The following is a 20,228-nucleotide window of genomic DNA, read 5'->3' as shown; positions in this document are numbered from 1 at the left end:
ACGTACTCCCGTTACTCCAACAAGGTGACTTTCTCGCCACATTAGACCTTAAGGATGCATACCTTCACATACCTATACATCCAGCTCACAGAAAATACCTCAGGTTCACGATAAAAGGTCAACACTATCAATTCAAAGTTCTCCCCTTCGGGGTAATTTCAGCACCAAGTGTTTTTACAAAATGCCCAGCAGTAGTAGCAGCACACCTAAGAAGGCAACACATCCATGTGTTCCCCTACCTGGACGATTGGCTCATAAAAGCCAACTCATACGCACAGTGTGCAAACCACACATTCCGGACAATACAGCTGCTGCACAGTCTGGGATTTTCCATAAATTACCCCAAATCACATCTGCAGCCCTCCCACATACAACTATATCTGGGGGCTACAATAGATACCTCAGTAGCAAAGGCATACCCAAATCCAGCCAGGATAGCCAACATGCAGTCTCTAATGCAAAGATTTAAGCCACAACACTCTCTACCAGCTCAAGTCTTCATGCAGCTCATAGGCATGATGACCTCCTGCATATTCATTGTCCCTCATGCCCGACTTCAAATGCGTCCATTACAGGAATGCCTAGCACGGCAGTGGAACCAGGCTCAAGGACAACTAAAAGACCTAGTGTTGGTAGACCGTTGCACTTACCGCTCTCTGCAGTGGTGGAACCCACAAAACCTTTCCAAGGGGCGACTGTTCTAAGAGCCTGTTCCACAGGTTGTACTAACAGCGGACGCATCACTGGCAGGTTGGGGAGTCCACCTACTTCAATACACAGTCCAAGGGCTCTGGACAATCAAACAAAAGACACTGCATATCAACCACTTAAAGTTGCTAGCAATATTTCTAGCGATGAAAGCCTTCCAGAAATACTTGTACAACAAGGCTGTATTAATCCGGACGGACAACATGACAGCCATGTACTACATCCAGAAACAAGGAGGGACACACTCTCTGCAGCTATCTCACCTAGCACAGAGCATATGGAGGTGGGTAATTCCCAAAAACATCTTTCTCCTGGCAGAACACCTCCCAGGAATAGACAATCAGATCGCAGATCTACTCAGCAGACACAGCCAACAGCTACACAAATGGGAAATTCACTCTCAAGTCCTCCAACCATTCTTCAAAAAGTTGGGGGCATCCAGAAATGTTTGCCACAAAAGAAAACTCAAAATGCCAGTCCTTTGCCGCCAGGTTCCCACACCTGTTGTCACAGGGCAATGCGATATGGATTAACTGATCAGGCAGATTTGCGTGCGCTTTTCAGGCAACCCCACTGATTCCATTAGTGGCACGCAAACTAAAGAAACAGTCCCTCACAATGATCCTGGTTGCTCCCACATGGGCAAGACAGCCATGGTACACCTCACTCCTAGAACTCTCTGTAGTTCCACACCAAAGACTGCGCCTATCACCACAGCTGTTAACGCAGAACCATGGAGAAATCAGGCACCCACATCCCAATCAGATGAACCTAGCGATCTGGCTTCTGAAGTCTTAGAGTTCGGATATCTTAACTTGCCTCCAGACTATATGAACATTATCAAGGAAGCAAGACGCCCAACTACTAGAGCATGCTACACAGCTAAATGGAAAAGATTTGTAATTTACTGTAATAATAACCAAATCAATCCATTAGATGCCTCCATCCAAAACATAATCTGGTACTTGTTACATCTGCAAAGATGCAACCTAGCATACTCTTCCATAAGGCTACACCTTGCTGCTTTAGCAGCATATCTCCAAAACAGACAACACATGTCCCTGTTCAGAATACCACCTATCAAAGCTTTTATGGGGGTCTTAAAAGAATTATCCCTCCAAGACATCCACCTTCGCCAGTCTGGAACTTAAACTTAGTACTTACCAGACTTATGGGGCCACCTTTCGCACCACTCCATCCATGTGAATTGCCATTCTTAACATGGAAAGTGGCATTTTTTGTTGCCATTACCTCCCTCAGGTGAGTGAGTGAGCTACAGGCACTAACCATTCAAGAACCTTTCATGCAAATACATCATAATAAGGTAGTGCTCCATACTAACCCTAAGTTCATGCCAAAAGTTATATCAACGTTCCATATCAATCAGTCAATAGATTTGCCAGTTTTCTTCCAAAACCCGCAGTCAGTGGCTGAAAGAGCCCTACACACACTAGATGTAAAAAGAGCTCTGCTATATTACGTTGACAGAACTAAAGCTTTCCGGAAAGACAAAACAACTATTTGTTGCTTTTACTCCACAACATAAGGGTAACCCTATTTCAAAAACAGGAATAGCCAGATGGATAGTTAAATGCATTCAAATATGCTATCAAAAGGCAAAGCGCACTTTAACAGTTCCCCCAAAAGCCCACTCAACGCGTAACATGGGGGCATCCATGGCTTTCCAAGGAAATATTCCCTTAGAAGACATATGTAGGGCAGCTACATGGTCTACCATACACACTTTCACTAAACACTACTGTGTTGACGTGCAAGCTAAGCAGAAAGCTGCTGTGGGCTAGGCTGTCCTTAAAACTCTTTGTCAAACCACTGCAGCTGATACAGGTGACCACCACTAGAGGAGAAACTGCTATACAGTCTATGCTAAGACATGAATTCAGCAGCCCACATGCCTCGAACGGCAAATGCTGCTTACCAGTATGCATCTGTTCTTGGCATGTAGGGCTGCTGACATTCATACACCAACCCTCCTCCCCGGTGCCTGTCACAGCTGCATGGATATCTTCCTTATACACATTTACATGGTCATCTCTTACTTTCCTATACTCCATCTCTGCCGTAATGGCGAAAAACAATCTGAGGATGGAGAAGATGCCCATGCGCACTGTAGTCCAGGGGAGGAGCCACCTATCTCGTGATACTTCGAAGACTCTTCCAGGACAACAAAGTGCTAACATCCGGACCCAACACTAGTTGGCGATATATGCTAAGGTATGAATGTCAGCAGCCCTACATGCCAAGAACAGATGCATACTGGTAAGTAGCATTTTCCTTTTCAAACACCTACAACATCGACTAGTTAGCCACCGCTTTTGTAAAGTACTGCTATACTGTCTATACAGAGCATTTGTATCTACATCACACATGTCTCAAATGGATTATTTTACTTTCCGTGTAAGCATCTGTACTTTGCATGTATAGCTGTAGAGTTGCATGCGCCCTCCCTCCTCCCCAGACACATGTGGTTGTTGTTGTGTTTATTCACATTACAAACGCATCAACATCTCTAAACTACACTCACTTACTCCATTCTCACCTTCCTGATGGGAAAACAATCTAACAAGGAAGTCGATGCCCAGGCTCACTATCACCGAAAGGAGGGGTCACCTACCTCGTGACTGGAATAGACTTCTTCCTAGAAAAACAACTTGCAAAAATCCGGAATTAATACTAAATGGCAGGAGTATGCAAAGCATGTGAATCTGCACCTTTACAAGGCAAACAGATGCTTACAAGTAAAGTAACATAATCATTTTAGGTTCTTCCTTACCTTTGGTGCTGAGTGACACTAAAAAATAAGGTAGGTCTTTCATGAATGTTTGTGGAAGACTGTTGTTTGTATGTTACTACAGCTGTTCGCTTTCTAGGTGGACAACAAGTCTTCTTAGCTACACTGTGCAGAAACTCCAAAGCCACGAGTTCTGTCTGTGAAGGAAAACCCAAGCCATACAAAGTAGAAAACTCTTGAGTATGTAAAAAGGGGAGTGTTTATTTATCTATTTAGACGAAGTGTAATGGATTGCTTTACAACTTTGGGTAAAAAGATTTTAAACAACGGGGAAATAAAATGAGTTCCACTTACAACAAAAGCATGAACCGTACTAACACTTTGTAGGTTGTCAAACGAGTAGATCAGAATACCTGGTGCCTTAGGAGCCTTCTTTGGAAGATTTCTAAAAGTTTGCTACCTTCAGTCTCAGGGTATTGTAGTGTAGACACAACTCTTCAAGAAATGTTTTGTGTTAAGTGTTGAAGTGCAGTTTGCTTTTCAAGTAACTCACCTCTTTGTTCTTCCTTGCTGCACAGCAGCTAAGTAAAATAAAATATATGTAAACAGTTACATAAAAAGTGTCAAACTTACATAGGACACTATAAACAAAGCTAGTGGTACAAACATTAAATATTGACTCCGCTCTATAGGTCGTTTGAAGGTTATACTGCTGCGGAACGGCAAGCGTGCAGGGCAGCTAAATGTGCCGAGCTTGAGGCAGTTTATGCATTTTGTAAGACTGGAGATCAAAACTCATAAACCAGTTTCCACCATTTCCCAATTCACCCTTTGCTAAGAGCTAGGAAATAAGACCTTCTATGGATTGACAGGGAGGTGCAGTCCATCCTAGTCTGGTAAAGTGATGCCACCCTCCCTTGCTCCTTGTTGGCAGTGGTGAATTCCATGGGCATGCATGCTAACAATATCTCTGTTGTGTAGCAGGGCTAATCCGCGTATCGTTTCTCTTATGACGTGTATGTACTGCAGATGGTAATTTTGACCAGGTTACTTTCACATATTATATTAATCTCTTTAACCCAATAACTCCAAAATGTTATTAAGCTCTTGAAACTTTTGATATCTCTTGTAAGCAGCTCTAATATGTTGTTCTGTCTGAACCGTGAAGTACAAAGAATCAGGAGTTGCACTGAAAACTGGGCGCTTCCAGTTTCAATATCTTGCCTGAGCGCAGCCCCACGCTGTACTAAGAGATTGTTCAGCGTTCTAGCATCAAGAGGAACTGAGCTCCTCAGACTGAGTGCCTTTCTCCAGATCGGGTGTTTACTGCATCCAGGTTGTACCTACGGTCTGGAAACCAGATTTCACAAAGTGCGGAGAAGCTATAAGTTTGCTAAGTAGTCCTTTCTGTAGGTTAAACGAGAGCAGCTCCAAAGACCCGGTTACATTAGGCAAGAAAACCAGCGGAACTCTTCTTTTCGGAGAACTTAAGGCTTCAGTTCAATTTATTATCAAAAGTGCAACCCAGACAATGCTAAGTGTCAGTGGCTTCCAATATGCCTCATCCACCCCCATTGGTACCTGGTTGTGCCATGGAACAAGCCAAGGACTTTGCCTTAGATAAGTTAACTATAAGGCTCTTTGCCTTTGACTACATTTCCAGATAACTCAGACCTTGCTGTAGACCCTCTGGTGTCCTCTCCATTAGGACCATGTTGTTGGCATAAAACAAGCAGCCTGTGTGTTCGCCATCGAGTTTTCCTTGTAAGATCACGCCGGCAAGACCACTCATGGATCCTGAATGCACATCAGGTGGAGAGGCAAACTCAGCACACCCACCATGTATGTCTGTACCGGTTACTAAGATAAACACACCCGCTCACGACGCCCCAAGCACATCTTAGTTTCCGGAGAACGCTCCTCTCAGTATGTTCTAAGTCTGTGGAGAATCCCACAAAGGCATGAGCCCCAGTTTGGACTTCAGGAACAACTTCCTTTCTGTCAAGCCAATCCTGCAGCTTAATTACCTATATGTTTTTTTTTTAAATCAGGCATGGACTGCAAACAATAATTAGAGGGTAAGTTTTACCTTTTTTGCATATAGTTCCAAGTACTGCCCTGCAGTGGGCTAGATGTGTTACCAGCAGCAAGGATTACCCATAACAAAACAGTCTGTATTATATCCCTCTTTCTATTTAATTCTTGAGATTGTTGAAGCACAAACCTTATGGGCAAAATCCCATGGAGCTTTTCATACCTGAGATAATCCTGAGAATAGTATCTGGGCTGTGGTTATCCTTGAAGGATCTTGGGGCGGGGAGGCTGTCCTTGTGTTCGCACCTTACTTTTAGGAAAGAAACCAGAATTCTCTGTGTGAAACCAAGGCCGCTTTGTGGATACCCTCATGCGGGAACTTCTCCGTATTCTTAGCCATCCCTTTTGCTTCCTATAGCCAGGAAAACTTTTTTCCCCTACTCGTATTGTATCTACCATCCAGTGAGTTTTGTATAATTCTTAGTTCTTGAATTTAAAAAGGTTTTTATCTTGCTGCTCAGCAAGGTGGACTGTAGCCCTGTCGGGATTTCAGTACTAGCTTAGAAGAGTCTTAAGCTGACTAATTCTAAAGAGAAGGCTTCTCTTAGTAGCCTTTGTGCAATACTTCCTTCGTCATAGTCATTTTCGTCTTATCGTCCCCTACTCTGAAAGCTGTGTCTCCTTGGCTCTTGCCCAATTGTGGAGTTATTTTCATGTCTGTACTCTAGTGTTACTTCCTCTACCACCTTGATCAAGGTTTACATACTCATTGAATCTACAGGGGGCTTCTCTTCTTTAGATTTAGCTTGGCTTGTCTCCTGGGTACACCATCTTTCTATAAAGACGCCATGTTTTCCTAGTCTCCTATTGGCCAAAGATTGCCTAAGACAGCATCTGTTTTGGGGGACTGCTCTTGTTAGGTAAACAGATGCATGGATTTAAGAGGAAAGTTAAAGGCTTATTTGCAGAAAAAGCAGTTCCTCCGCCGTATGTCAAGATATCAAGGTATATAATATGGACTAACCGCCTCCGCACCCCCACCCCACCAGTTATATGTCAATGAGTGGTAGATCGTGTGATATCAGTTTGCCTTTTCAGGGTAGCAAGAACATTGAAATGTGGTTTAATAGCAAGGAGGAGACATCGTACACAATACTCTGCTCCATTGCATCATGCTGAAGCCTTTTGTATTAGGGGATTCCGCTCGCAGTCTAGAGAGCACAGCACCATTGACCAATGATGGAATGGCTACTGTGTTTACATAGCTCCTTGGTGCCAATCGTCTCTAGTAGCTTGACATCCGTTTGACTGCAAAACACTGGATCTGGCTAGAGGATTCTCCAGGAGAGAGATACTGCAGACAGCCCTAGCACACATCTCTTTCTGTAGCTTAATCACAAGATGGTGGATAAGAGGCTGTGTCTTAGTTCTTGTGCACTGAAGACAAGTTGAAGAGCAACGTCTGATACTCTCAAGAAGCGCTTCCTGGCTACAGGTGTTCAACATCGGGGGCATTTCAGACAAATGCTTTGCCCTAATCTGGTCTCAGCTGTGAGGGTCGGACTACCAAAGAACCCAGTCCTTTTTATAGGCAATAAAAAGAGAGATAGAATGAGAGGTTTGAGGAGGTCTTCAAACCTGTACATTAATGTAGGTTGACCCCAGAAGAGTGTTTGCTTTATGTTTCTTCTACTTCAGTTTTTTTTTTACTAACATTTCCCTGTCTGATGTCCCTAACCTCTCCCCACCCTCTTCCCCATTCTCATTTCCTTCTCACCTTTAGCCTTGCCCCCTGTTTCCCATTACACATGTCTTTCTCATTTACCCTTCTTCCATACCCTTTCTCTTCATTACCCTCTTTCACTTTGTTTTTCCTCTTCGACTTCTTGATTTTCATTTCTTTCTCGCATGTTCCACCACTACCATTGTCTGCTTCTTCACTTTTGTTTATGCTCGCTCCTTTATTGTTGGTTTTTCCCTACACATTGCACAATGATTTTTGTCTCATTCTCTTCATTCATCGTTTTGTCCTTCCATATCCCCTCTCTTTTCAACACTGTTCCCTCGGCTACTCACAATCCTCTCTCCATGCTCTTGTTTCCTTTCCTCGTCTCTCACTTGTCCTTTGGCTCAGTTTTTTCCTTTTTCAACTGTGAACACCCTCTTCTTGCCCATTCTTCTCTGCTCTATTCTATTGTCAGTTCTTGATTCCCTTTCTTGCTCCCCACCCTTGTTTCAACTCTACTTTTCTCTTCTTTTTGCAGCCTTACTTTAGTAGGTGACATGAAGGCCTTGAACCGGAGAGAGCGCTCGGAGCTGAGGAGGCGAAGCATCTTGCTGCTCTACTACATGCTGCGTTCTCCCTTCTATGACCGATATGCTGAGTAAGAGCCCATATGCTGTTTCCTCGCAGTGAGGTCAGGTGGGGGGTGGGCGGAGAAGGAGTCTGCGAGACTGTGGCTTTTTGTTTTTTAGTGGGAAAACACAGCTCTGATTGGGCCGTGCCCCGATTTTTAAGAGCGAGATGGATGATGAGACCTGTCCCATTCCTGGGATTGGATGAAGATCCAGAGGGAAGGATGGTTGGTAGTTGCCTCAGTGGAACTAACTTTCTTAACCTTGCTCTAGTTGGTGGCATGCTGTGATGTTATTTTGGTGTCTTTTTTTCTTCAGGCTTTATGGGGTGGGTGAAGGTGCATTTTCTGTTTTTGTGAAGGCTGATTATCTCGAAGAGCTGGAAGGTGGCTTCCTGTCATTTATCTACTATTCAGTTTTCGTGAAGTGGGTGTAATTTTCTTGGGGTGAACAGGATGATTTTCTGTTGTAGGGTTGCATGAAGCCATCTCTCTTGTGAAAGTTTTTGAGGCTTCAGCATAGAGGAGGCGTTTCTGTAACATTTTTCAGACTGAGGTGGTTCCTCGTTACTATGGCTCCGGTTGGTCATCTTTGGTTTGAGGGGAATGAAGAGGCTTCTTATTAATATTCTCTCTGCGATCTTCTTGAGGAGGTTAGAAGCAACTTGTCCGATGATCTTCAGGGCCAGGAAGTGTTCCCCTTTGGTGTTGATGTGCGTAATTAAGACGCTTTCCCTTATTACTGAGGCGTACAGAGGTCGATTTCCTGGTGGATGAGGTACCTGGAGGCTTCAAAGCCATAAGAATCTAGGTGTGACTGATGATAAAACATCTCTAACTTCAGCCAAGAATGAAGACGTTATTGTGTCTTACACTATAACAGCTGAGTATGACAGTATTTTCTTGTCGTTCAAGGTGTGGTTCTGATTTAATTAAGATCATTTTCCATTGTTCTGTATCTCCATAGTCTGGTGACACCGGACATTGAATATCATGACGTCTCTACGGCATCGCAGTTATGGTGCTAGTTGCCAATTCGACAGTGTGTTGCTTTCAAGCCTACATGCAACTGTCAAGCGGCCATATCTTCTTGTTTTATAAAAACAGGGTTGAACAATACCACATTTGGCAATAGCATTGGAAGGTACTTGACCCTTAACTCTTCTTTAGATATTACTATTGTCCAGTTACTTTGTTCTCATTTTGTGGAGGAGCCGTAGTAGGTCCACTCTTTGTTACACAATGGGTTGAAGAACTCTATTTTTTCCAGTCCATTGTGACATCACTCGTAAAGAGTTTAATAATTTTTTCATTGGTCGTGAAGAAAGCCTATTTTGCATTCGCGAGTGGCGTGCATTTCAGGGCTGAAACATGTCGACCTCATTTTATGTTGAACTATCTCCTGTCTTTTAAATCATTCCCATTAGGGGACAGTAGGAGAGCATGCTTAGACCGCCTCAGAGGTATTTTTATCAGTGATTTATTGCCTCTGTACTCACCCGAAAAGAGGACCATTTCACCTCTTACTACCTGTGCACATGACTCCCCCACAACCTTTCCCCACAGTGCTTCCTCCGAGGACATCCGGCGAGCTCCCCTGCTTAGCAAGGTTGTAGCCCACAGCATCAGGTTTGGGGAGGAGCTAGATGATGAAGCATGCACCATGTCGGTGGGTGAGGGCCTTTGTCCTTTAAAGAGGAAATTCTTTAGGATCGAATGGAAGGGTTGTCCGCACTATGTCATGATTCCCGCTTCCAGAGGGTACTTTTGGTTGTGTGTGTGTGTGCGTGTAAATACATTTGCCCACATTTTACAGTATATGGTTCATCTTTTTTCACTGCAGAATTGGAACCCTTGAAATATTAAAATATTTCAGGTTCTGCCACAGAACTTGAGCAAAAGATACAAAGATGATGGACGGAATGCATAACAAATCAAACATCCACCCCCAGTCCAGACATCTGGGTAAAATCCATTGTTCTTTAGCTCACTTTGCCACCTCAGTTTGGGCCCACCCATATGCAAATCAGTCTTGACTCTGTGCCTCATGGGAACAGTCCAGCCCGAACTGCCAAGCCAGAACATAAGATCATTATTTGCTGAGACAGCAGCACAACTTTTGTATGTCCATAGGAAATGCTTGCCTGAGGCACAACTCCGTGTGAGCAACACCAGTACCAGGTGCAGCTCCGTACTCCGCTGGAAAGGGCCATTGATATCTGGTTTTCAACTCTGTGCCTGTTAATGGCTCATGTAAATGGAATGTTTCAGAAAATCTACTTGAATTGGTATATGCCAGGCAGTGCCTCGTATGTCAGGGTGCTCCTAATGTGCCTGGTAACGTCCTACCACAATCTTCACTTGACCGTCTCTTTCACCCTTGTACCACCGCCAAGCTCTCACCTTGAGTCCGATCTCGGTTGGATCACCTGGGTGAGTCTCGCTGGTCTTCCTTGAGACAGAGCACGCCCCTCGCTGTCAGACACGGTGGTGAGTTTCTAGATTGGGGGGTGGTGAGCTTGTCTTCGCCATTTCAGCTGTGTGATGTGGACGTTGTAAGTCAGCGAGGTGAAGGTTTTTCCCCCAGATGTGATCTTGTGTAGGGTAAAAAGGTCTCCCTTTGATGTGGTTGCTGACAGAGATTCTAGAGTGGGCTCTAAGGAGGGGGCTACTCCGCTCTTGGAATCTGTGGTGTTTTACGTCATGGATGGAAAATATATATCCTGTTCTACAGCAAAAATCCTACGAGTTGCTGGTGTTGCTTTCACAGATGTAATAAGTGTATGGCATTAGTTTGGTACATGTGCTCTTGAGGATGGTACTGTTGTTGCTGATGCAAGGTCTTTGTTGAGACAAGACGAGGATCGCCTTGGTAAAGTGTTAGTGTCACCTACACCTCTGTGTGCATGTCATGTACACACGTGTATCCGCATATGACGACTGCAGGTGGAATTAAAGGTTTATTCGTCTCCTTTCTCTTCTCTTAGGGCTAGAATCCAGTTCCTCCTGCGGCTGCTGGCAGACTATGTGCCTGGAATCGGCTTTGTAGCACGTGAGTAAACCGCATTTAGAAGAAGGCAAGGGGCTAAATGGTTGTGAAGGGACACTGGGGCACAGGGACTTGGCTGCTCAGGGGCGAGGGTAAGCACCGGCTAGAAGGGGGGCATGAGGGAGCGCAGTCCACAGGGAGGCGTAGAGAGTGACCAGCTGCTGGGACACCTGGTGGTACGTGCTGCAGAGGGGTACAGATTGGTGCAGTGTGTCGATGGATGCATGTTTCTACAGACCAGTCCTTAATCTGAGCTGGTAGTCTCCGGTGCTCGGCACCAGCACTCAATTGTGAGCACCTGCGCTTTTGGCGGTCGCAAACGGCTCAATTAGTTCGTAACCTCAAAAAACCTATGTACATCTGCCCTGGATGAGGCCAAACGAGAGTCCAGACCAACAAAGAGGGTCTTCTCCCTGTCCGGATACAAGAGTTCGGCACCGCCTCTAAGGTGGATAAAGGGGGAAGAAGTCTTGGGGCAATGAATATCTTCTCTTTTGGAGAGTTTCAGATAGAAATGTCTCATATTTGTCCCTTTACGTAGATAGTTTTTGGTTGATGTGCTGTCAGTCAACGCTGTAGCTAAGCACCTCTCTCAGTTAAGCGGTAGACAAACTGTGTAGGTCTACAAAGAAGACCAGGATTATCACCACCAGTGCAGCACATTAATGACAGCTGCCAAGAAGAATGGAAGAAAGAATAATAGAAAAAGAAAATAAAAAAATGTAATGATGATACTTGTAAAGCGCACTGTTACCCCATCTCGGGGTGTCCTGGCGCTGAAGATCCCTGGGGAACCCGTCCTGGCTTTCCCTGTGAGATGGTCCCTTTCTGTGTATCTCCAGGGTGAAACCAGGCATCCCCGGCGTCTGTGGGGGGCCGTTGTAGAGATGAGGCAAGCTTAATGCCCAGAGTTGCCGAGTGTGATCCCTAGTTAGAGTAGGCACCGAGGCGAGAATTATTGAGTCCGTTGACCCTGGTCCACAACCCTGCCGCGTCGGGAATTGAACCCTGGTCCCGGGCCGTTCTCTGCTTTCGGGTCTGCCGCCTCTAACCAGTGAGCCACACCACTCCACAATATTGAGTAGGCGATTAAGACGAAATGGATGTAGAGGGTTAGGTCTGGCTGAAACTGGGGACCAAGGCCCTGCATCCAAAGAACCTTCTTGGAGCCTTGGCCTGCTCAAGCAAGCAGCAAAGCCTGCGTTCCATGGACAAAGCAGGTATGGCCACAGAGGGGTGCAGCCACAAACTTTATCCACGTGCAGTAGTATCCGTAAACCACGCTGTACATGTAAGCTGACCCAAGGCAGCAAAACTTGCACCAGTGGTTGAGAACTGCTAGTTTGTGTTTCCCAGTTATGGTTCTACTGCTGGCACAGGTTCACAACTGTGCTGATGAGTTTGTATTTTTTTAACCTCTTGCGGGCTTCGGACGGCCTCCCGCCATCCGATGTCACAGTGGGCGTGTGCTGACGGCCAGGGGCCGTCTGAGTCACACCCACTCGATAAAACCCCCACACAGCGCCAAAACTCACGTGGAACGGGTTAAAAATAATTTATTACACAAACTCAGTCTGTGCTAGATGGACCTAACGAGCGTCCATCCGGCAGGGACCCGGATGTGCTCCATTTTGTATTACATCGTCTCTGTACACACAGGTAGGCAATGTCTAATTAGCATGACTTTTCTCAGGATCTTTGCTTCAACATTGATGAGTGAGATGGGTCGATAGGTACTACAATGGCGCTGATTCTTTCTCCGTTTGAAAATTATGGTTAATAAGACCTGTATTGTTGTCGCAGCATTAAGCCACTCTGCTGGTCGCTATAGAAAAGCTATGCAAGATGAGGGAGCCGAACACATCCACGTGGTTGGTGTGAAAATAAATTGCAATGAATCTACCGTCCTCAGTTGCTTACCCACTTTCATGTTTTAATTGCTCGAAACACCTCTTCATTGGAGATGGAATCATTGATGTTATTTGTTTTCAAACCCTGTCCCAGCTCGCTTCCTATTCCTTGGGTGAGACTTTGCCTTCTCTTCCTTTCTAAGCCTGATTTTGTGGAGTTTACCCTCCTGTTGCTGCACACGTCGCTCTGCCACATGAACTGAGTCCAATCTTCTACGCTTTTCATAGTATTTTTGCTTCAAGAATTCACTTCTGTACAGCTTCATCTGTGAGTTATGCGCAGTTTGCATATCAGTAATCTTACCAGCAAAAAGACTGATACGGGTCCGATTTATATTGCGGCGTATGGAGGTGTCAGTTAGGGCGCTGGAGTAATTTACTCCACTGCCTTGACTGTACCTCCGCATGCTAAATCAGGAAATGACCAGCAAGCTGACGGTCATTTCTTAAAAATTTGTCCGGAACCGCTGTGACGTCGTTCCTGTCATTGCTTTTTGCAGTTTGGTTCAGGCTCCGTCAACATGGTGCAGTTTGGTGCTGGGCTCTGTCAACATAATGAAGCCTTGCACCAAACAGTTCTTTTTTTATTTTCAAAAAGAAAATCCAAAAGCTGGATTTTCTTTTTGTAAATAACAAAGAAAATTCCCTCCTCACCATGAGAGTTGACTCCCATGGCAAGAGGGGCATTCTTTGATTTTACTGCCACGGTTTGATTGGCTGTGACAGACCGTAAATAACGGCTAAATGTTCGCCCATCCTAATAGGGCGGATGGACATATTGCCTGTTCTCCAACAGGCCTTAATTTGTCGGGCTGCCAGAGCAGTTTGGCCTCGGCGGAGATGAAGTACTCTCCGCCATAGTCAAACTATGGTCTGCCCACTTTTAAGTTCGGCGGGCAGACCATAATGCTGGTGTAAGCACACACTGTCACTGTTGCACAGAGTATGCTTACCGCCAACATTAAATTCGGGCCCAGAGTCATTCACATCAGCATCCTCCAGGGCTGCTATTCTAACATCATCATGGGATGCTGTCCCTCGTCTCGTCAAGACTGTCGCACAGCATGCACCTCCTGAATTGACCATGTTGTGCATTACAACCTTGCCAAAGAGTGACCTTTGACCCTGCCTGGTTGTATATAGAGCACAGTAGCATTGAATGGCTTTCTCAGATCTCTCCACACACAATGTTACCCTGTAGGAAGGATTCATTACCTATCCAGGCTGGCCCCCAAGTGTCCCATGGCCAAGTAATGATCTGCGCTGTGGTCGGATCGTGGCACCGAAAGTAGATCAGGGGCCGCCTCCGGAGCCAGACTTTCTTTTGAGGAAGAACTGAGCGAGGTGAGCATAGGACCATGAGCCGGTGAACAGAAAGGAATGTGTTTACTCCCATGTGGCCTTGCCTCTACAGAGCCATTATTTGTCCTGTTAGTTAATCAATTAAAAGTTGGCTCACCTTTCGTCCCTGAGTCTCCAGCCATTTCTCCCCCATTTTGTCCAGTTGCTTTTAACCTACCTATTTAAGTCGCCACCAAGAGTTCCCCCTCTTGGAAGGTTACGACTATTCTACTCCACAGGTCTGCTCAGAGCTCCGCTTGACCTTACACGGAGAGTATCCTGCAGCGAACTACTCTTTGAAGGACTCTTCGTGAAAAGACAGCTTCCATTACCCCCCCAATGCGTGGCTGTCTTTTCTCCTGGGAAGTCTGGGGCCTTCATAATCCAAACTCTGACCTTTTATACGAAGTACCTGCTGGCGTCCTCTCCCTGAGGGGAACTTTCTCTCTGGTGAAATGCTTCTCCTGGACAGAAAGAAGAAATAGGATCATCTTGCAAATTCCTCCTCAACATAGGTATTTTAGTTGGGCAATTCCGCCTTTTGACATTAGGTGTACCGCATTTTATTCTGTCTGAAGAGCTGCTCCTTATTCTGGACCTGTTGTATTTCCATTGGAGTCTCTGCAGTCCGAGCATCGGGGGAGGGCTCCACCACCCGCTCCACCAGCGCATTTAATATAAAGCGTTCAGAGGCGCCACCGTGCACTGACATCAACCATTGTGAATAAGTTAAAGAACAGCACAGATACAGCAGAAAGAGAATAGGACAAAAAGATTTTATTGGAATCTAATAACTCTCCATACCCATTCACAGGCGTGGAAAACCATCTACAGAAGACTTTGCGGTTTTAGCACCTGTTATAGCCTTGGTAGTAGCATTTCACAGGTTCTTAAAACATCCTTATCACAGAGCTTAGTCCCATTCTGGTTACAGTTTATGATTAGAGTGCGCAACCTATGCTTAAGATTCAAAGTTACTACCTGTATCCGTAGATTTGAGGTATGGTGGTTCACTTCATCTTTTTATACAACCTGTCTATCCACTCCTCGTCAGTGGAGGGTTTACCTGCTTTCTGCAGAATCTGAACTAAAATGGCTGCCATGCAGGAGGAGGGTGTATGGGGAGTGCCTGGTTCTGGGATCTTCTGTGGGTATTTTCACAGTAGATGAGACTGGGCAGGATGGGAAACTGCTTTTTCATCATGGCTCGAACCACTCTGTTCCTTAACAACGCGGTCCAAACCACAAATGCATCTTTACAATCCATTCATTTACCACTCAAGTCATTACAACACTTGCCTTAAGAAAAGCCTTGTTGGACTAATGTTGGACTTTAAGTCCAGCACTTTTCTACTGTTGCGCAGACTGGAGTTGGAAATAAGTTATTCTGTCCCCAAGTCCAGCTCCTTCCCTAAGGAAAGTCGTTGTAATGACTTGTGTTAGACTTGGGCACATGGGCACTCAGGGGTAACTGCGCTCCAATCGCATCAACTGGAGTGTTCCCCGCTGGTGTCCGGGGGCCTCAGTACCAGTGGACCCAAAACTGGATAACCAAGTACTCCTGAGGCACTTGACTCTCTCAGGGTAGCGAGACAGAGCAGTCCAAGGCGTACTCAAGGAGGTGAGGTGGGGTTAGACATTCAGAATACAGTGCACACCGTACCACCAGCTGATCAACTCAATGTCCAGTCAGTGCTTTACTTTATATAAAAGAAAAGTACTTTAATACACACAAAAGATATATACAACACAAGCAACTAGGATAAACAGTGAAAACCAGATGTCTCTACAACCCTCTGAGCCAGAGTTCTGACCCCAAACAGTATTATAGCGCCTAGACGTCAAGCACTATAAAAGCACAGTTAACATGAAAACACACAACATAGCATCTTACAGACCATGTTCCACAGGGTTGCTCCCATTTGCCAGAGCCTCGATACCAATCTCTGGATATAGTTTCAACATATGATGTGAAGTCAAAGGTTCTTGATCAGCCCCATAACCCCCCACCCAAAGCAAAAGAAGTGCCCTCCCGTCCTGAGTGAGGACACCGCTCTAGTGGCGTCCGGGATCTGATCTCAGGCAGCTGATGTCTTGGCACAGTTTACTGGAGTCCCACTAGTCCAGGAGCCACTGGCTAGCTGTAGGAGGGTAGTGGCTTGTCAGAGTGCCAGCACACCCTGTTACCCCCAGTTGTCGCAAAAAGCAAGGTTGGAGCATGTACCATGGGGCTTTCCTTCACCAGTTACCAATTGTAACTGGAAGTACCACACAGGCTCCCACAGCACAGGGGAGGGATCTGGGCAAAGTGATCTCCCACTTCAAGGACTGGGATCAAGCTTCCCCATCTCCCCCTGCCTCAGTTGATGGTCTGCAAACTTCCTTTTTTCTTTGCGCAGCTGTCTGCACTTTCCTTGTTCAAAGCGCCAGCTCCATAAGCCTCAAACTCCTGTGCAGCATAGTTAATCAGTCACAGTTAACCCCCATCCAAGGGTGTGCAGAGACGCTGTGAGCAAGCCTCTTATATCACCTTTACACTGTGGGCCGTAAATGGCTCCCTAAGAAGGATCCTGTTGAGGGTTGCCTCTTCAGAATTGTAGACCAGTCTTGAACAAAAAATGACCGCTAAGGCCTGACTATCACCTCTGATTGGTAGGCTGATCCAATCAGAGGGCCTGCTACTTTTGAACCCTGGGTTCCCCTCCAATCCCGCGGCACATTTTCGGCATGTTCACTGCATGTACAAAGCATGCAGAAGATGACTTACTGCCAGCCGGGCGATTCCCCGCTGTGAAATCTTTATTTACTCCAGACCAGGGGGGTCTGACCATTACCCTTCAGAAAGGGTCCCTCCTAGCAGAGTTAGTGCAGCTAAGCACAGATGAGTGAGTGTCTACCCCCAGCCCGTCCGGCTTCTCCAAGGAATAGGGAGGGGCGCGGGGGAGCTGGGATGTCCAGCAGAACAGCTCACATTACACACAATGGCTCAGCTCACCATCCCGCCCCAGTACACACGTCTTGTAGACGAAGGCAACAGGACCCCAGGCAAGGGATGGACTGCGCAGACTTGGGCAGGAGGGTGGCTAGTGAGTCACCACATGTGACTAAAGATTTATTGCTGCCACCTGTGGCTATCCCAGCCTGTGCAGAGAGGGCAGTAGCCACTCTCTGTTACATAGGGGTGCACTATACATTCCTCCCCTTGACCTCTGTGCTAAGCTCTCGGTTCTCAATCTATGTAAACAGGGTGACCCTCAGTGGACATGTATGACTGTCATGTTCACTGAGGTAGGGATCTAGAAAACATACAATGACTTTTAAGTGACTTGCCTGGAGATAAGCATAACGCAGGGGAAGCACACTTTCCAAAGACACGCAGAAGACGTCCGTCCCAACAATTTGCGCGGTAAAGGAATGTGTTGTAAATAAGCCTTTGTGGTTTGGACCGCACTGTTAAGGCAGGTCTGGCAAATTAAAGCGATGTTCTGACATATAGCCGGGTAGGATGCCTATGCTGGAGAAGTTTTGCTACAGGTAAGTAACTTTTGCTTCCTTATATGGTGGCCTCTTTATGCTGACTTATATCTTTTATGCCTCCACTTCCACAGGGCCACTAATGGATTACTTGCCTTTTTGGCAGAAGGTGTATTTTTATAACTGGGGATGAGCAGAGATGCAGCTGCCATGAAGAGCTGTCACACGAATCGCCTTCCATTCCTGGTGCGGAGACCGCTGGGCTAGGATGATGAAGGCAGCTGCGCTCAGCATTCCTGAGCTATTTCATTTCTGTACAGCAAGACCGTCTCTTCAGGACCCCCTGATCCTCCTGGACAGCCCATCCATGGCGTTCTTGGGCTTTGGGGTTTGCAAGGTGGACTGTTTTGTTTTGCCCCAACGTGGAGAATGTACCGGATGGCTAGAGATTGTATTTACTTGTTAGCCAACAGGCCACCAGTGCCTGAGAAATAGGATACACTTCCCAGGACAGTGGGCCTTGGCATATTTGCTTTAAAATGTTCTCTAAAAGAAGAAAGTGTTTCCAGTCTCCCAAAGAAAGATTCCTGATCGGTCAAAGGGGAAGAAGCTCCTGGACCTGTGGTGGTACACCGAAAAAGACGCCGCCGTATAGTACAACACCCGTCAACTCCCCACAAACCGACCCTTCTCAGCCAGATTTCAGCAGAGAAAGACAAGGACACTCCCGATTAAGGGTAGATGGACAGCTGAGTGATGTGCTTCTATAGCTCCCTGTTCCCTCCTCTCTTGCTCGGTTCCATCTCTCTGCTTTCCTCGCCATTCCTTAGCTTTCTCTTCATCATTCCTTTCCACTTCTCCTCAACACCCCTATCTAGCTAGCTTATTTTCATTGTTCTCTTTTTCCTGCCTCTTACCTTCTATCATTTTATTCCCTCTGATTTCTTTCCTAATCTTGTCTATCATATCCTCAGTCTCTCTTAACCTCAGTCAACTACCCTCACCCCCTCCCTTGTTATGTTTCTCACTTTTTCATCCTGGCCTTGTCCTCTTCTAATGAACGTTAGCAATAGTTTAGGGCGATCGATTGCCCTTTTAGCCTCTCTCATTCTCACATTGAAAAGCACATCAAGAATTAGACTGTTCGATATATAAATCTACACTGGGTTAATGTCAATCATGGACGCGATGCCCTAAAACACACAGCAACTGAAGGGACTCCAACAAGCTCACTGTCAACAGCTGTGGGGGAGATGGAAAATCATGGATGTTATTATTTGCACTACTGTGGAACAAATCAAAATTGTTCACCTCTCCATCGATCCTTTTTATAAAACCTGCTTCAAGTCCTCAGTGTTTATTTGCACATTGATTTGTAATAAAAGGGTCTGCGTCTTTAACTTTAACCATGCCCTAATACTGTTCATCTTCAGAGGGATCATGCTTTGCTGTGGCCAGTCAGTGCTTGGGCTGACAAATGTACACTTAAGTGGCTTGTCTTTGTTCAAATCAATGATGTTGGGGGACCGTCTGGTGCAAAAGGTGTGCATTTCTAGACTGACGTGTATGCCTGTGTCTTGGTTTTTTTGTTTGGTGAGGCACAGGATGTAAAAAAACCTTTCTTGTCATTCATTTATTGAAAACCTCTGCTCACTGCCATCAGTGTGTGCCCTTTCTAAGGGATGTTTTGGGTAGGTGGGCATTTATACCTTCTTCACGTGAACTGTAAGGCATCAGGACAAAATCTGTGTCCCTCAGGTGGGCAGTTAATTCGTTGTGCTATACACCCATTACAGTTCTCCAAATACACACACTGGCTAAACCCAATGACAGTTGTCACACAACAAATTCCAACAGCGCCGTCCACATACCACTTATTAGCACACACAACACCAGCATCATACACAGGTAAACTGTTACTTATCAGTGCACAATCAGGAGTCATCCGTGCCCTTGACGTAACTTATATCCTCAGTCAACACATCCTAGGTGCGCTCTTCGACCCAGAAACATGATGCGCCTCCACCAAGTCAAGTCAATAAAAGTCTCTGCATCATCCCTAAGCATACCTGGCCCTGTACCCTGACTAACTCTGCGAGGGTTAGTCATTCCAACCAATACAATACTAAATATTTCCCTCATGGCCTAAATATCATTTCATTCAGACATTGTTCATTTACATATGAATATATAGCAAGGTACAACAGTGATACATGTAATCATTCATTATTTTTTTATTATTTTATCAAAACTTGTTTCTCTTTTTCTTAAAAAACACATCTTTTTATCATTTCATTTTAGATAGTTCTTTTTAAACACATATTGTACGTCAACAATTCTTTAATTTATAATGGTTATAAATCCATCTAAGTTAATAAGAAATTTCATCAAAAAGAAGTCTTTTTCATAAATACACAAAACAAAAATTATACTTTTATAAAGAAAACATATACAATCTCCCTGATTAGAATTTAATAAATACAAATATACTACCAAACATTCATTCAACCACTTTCACACCAACCACAAACATTCAATATCTGTACACGGTTGAGTCTAATGTGTGGCTAGGAAACTCCCTGCCACAACTGGGACCACAGTGCCAAGTG

The 20,228-nt window shown here is 45.4% G+C and overlaps 1 protein-coding gene across 1 annotated transcript in view; it reads left to right on the top strand.

Annotated features, from left to right (window-relative positions):
* Window positions 1-19,025, top strand: part of PEX16 (peroxisomal biogenesis factor 16) — a 94,194-nt gene extending 75,169 nt beyond the window's left edge. The window contains exons 9-11 of the mRNA XM_086959646.1: window positions 7,756-7,875; window positions 10,833-10,897; window positions 17,754-19,025. Of these exons, the coding sequence (XP_086815772.1) occupies window positions 7,756-7,875; window positions 10,833-10,897; window positions 17,754-17,812 (244 nt within the window). The 3' untranslated portion in view covers window positions 17,813-19,025. The remainder of the gene's footprint in view (window positions 1-7,755; window positions 7,876-10,832; window positions 10,898-17,753) is intronic.
* Window positions 19,026-20,228: the final 1,203 nt, after the last annotated feature.

Source organism: Lissotriton vulgaris, chromosome 2_2 (assembly GCF_964263255.1).
Source record: "Lissotriton vulgaris chromosome 2_2, aLisVul1.2, whole genome shotgun sequence".
Taxonomy (NCBI): Eukaryota; Metazoa; Chordata; class Amphibia; order Caudata; family Salamandridae; genus Lissotriton; species Lissotriton vulgaris.
The sequence above is the reverse complement of the archived record's forward strand: the minus strand, read 5'-3'. Positions and strand labels throughout refer to the sequence as shown.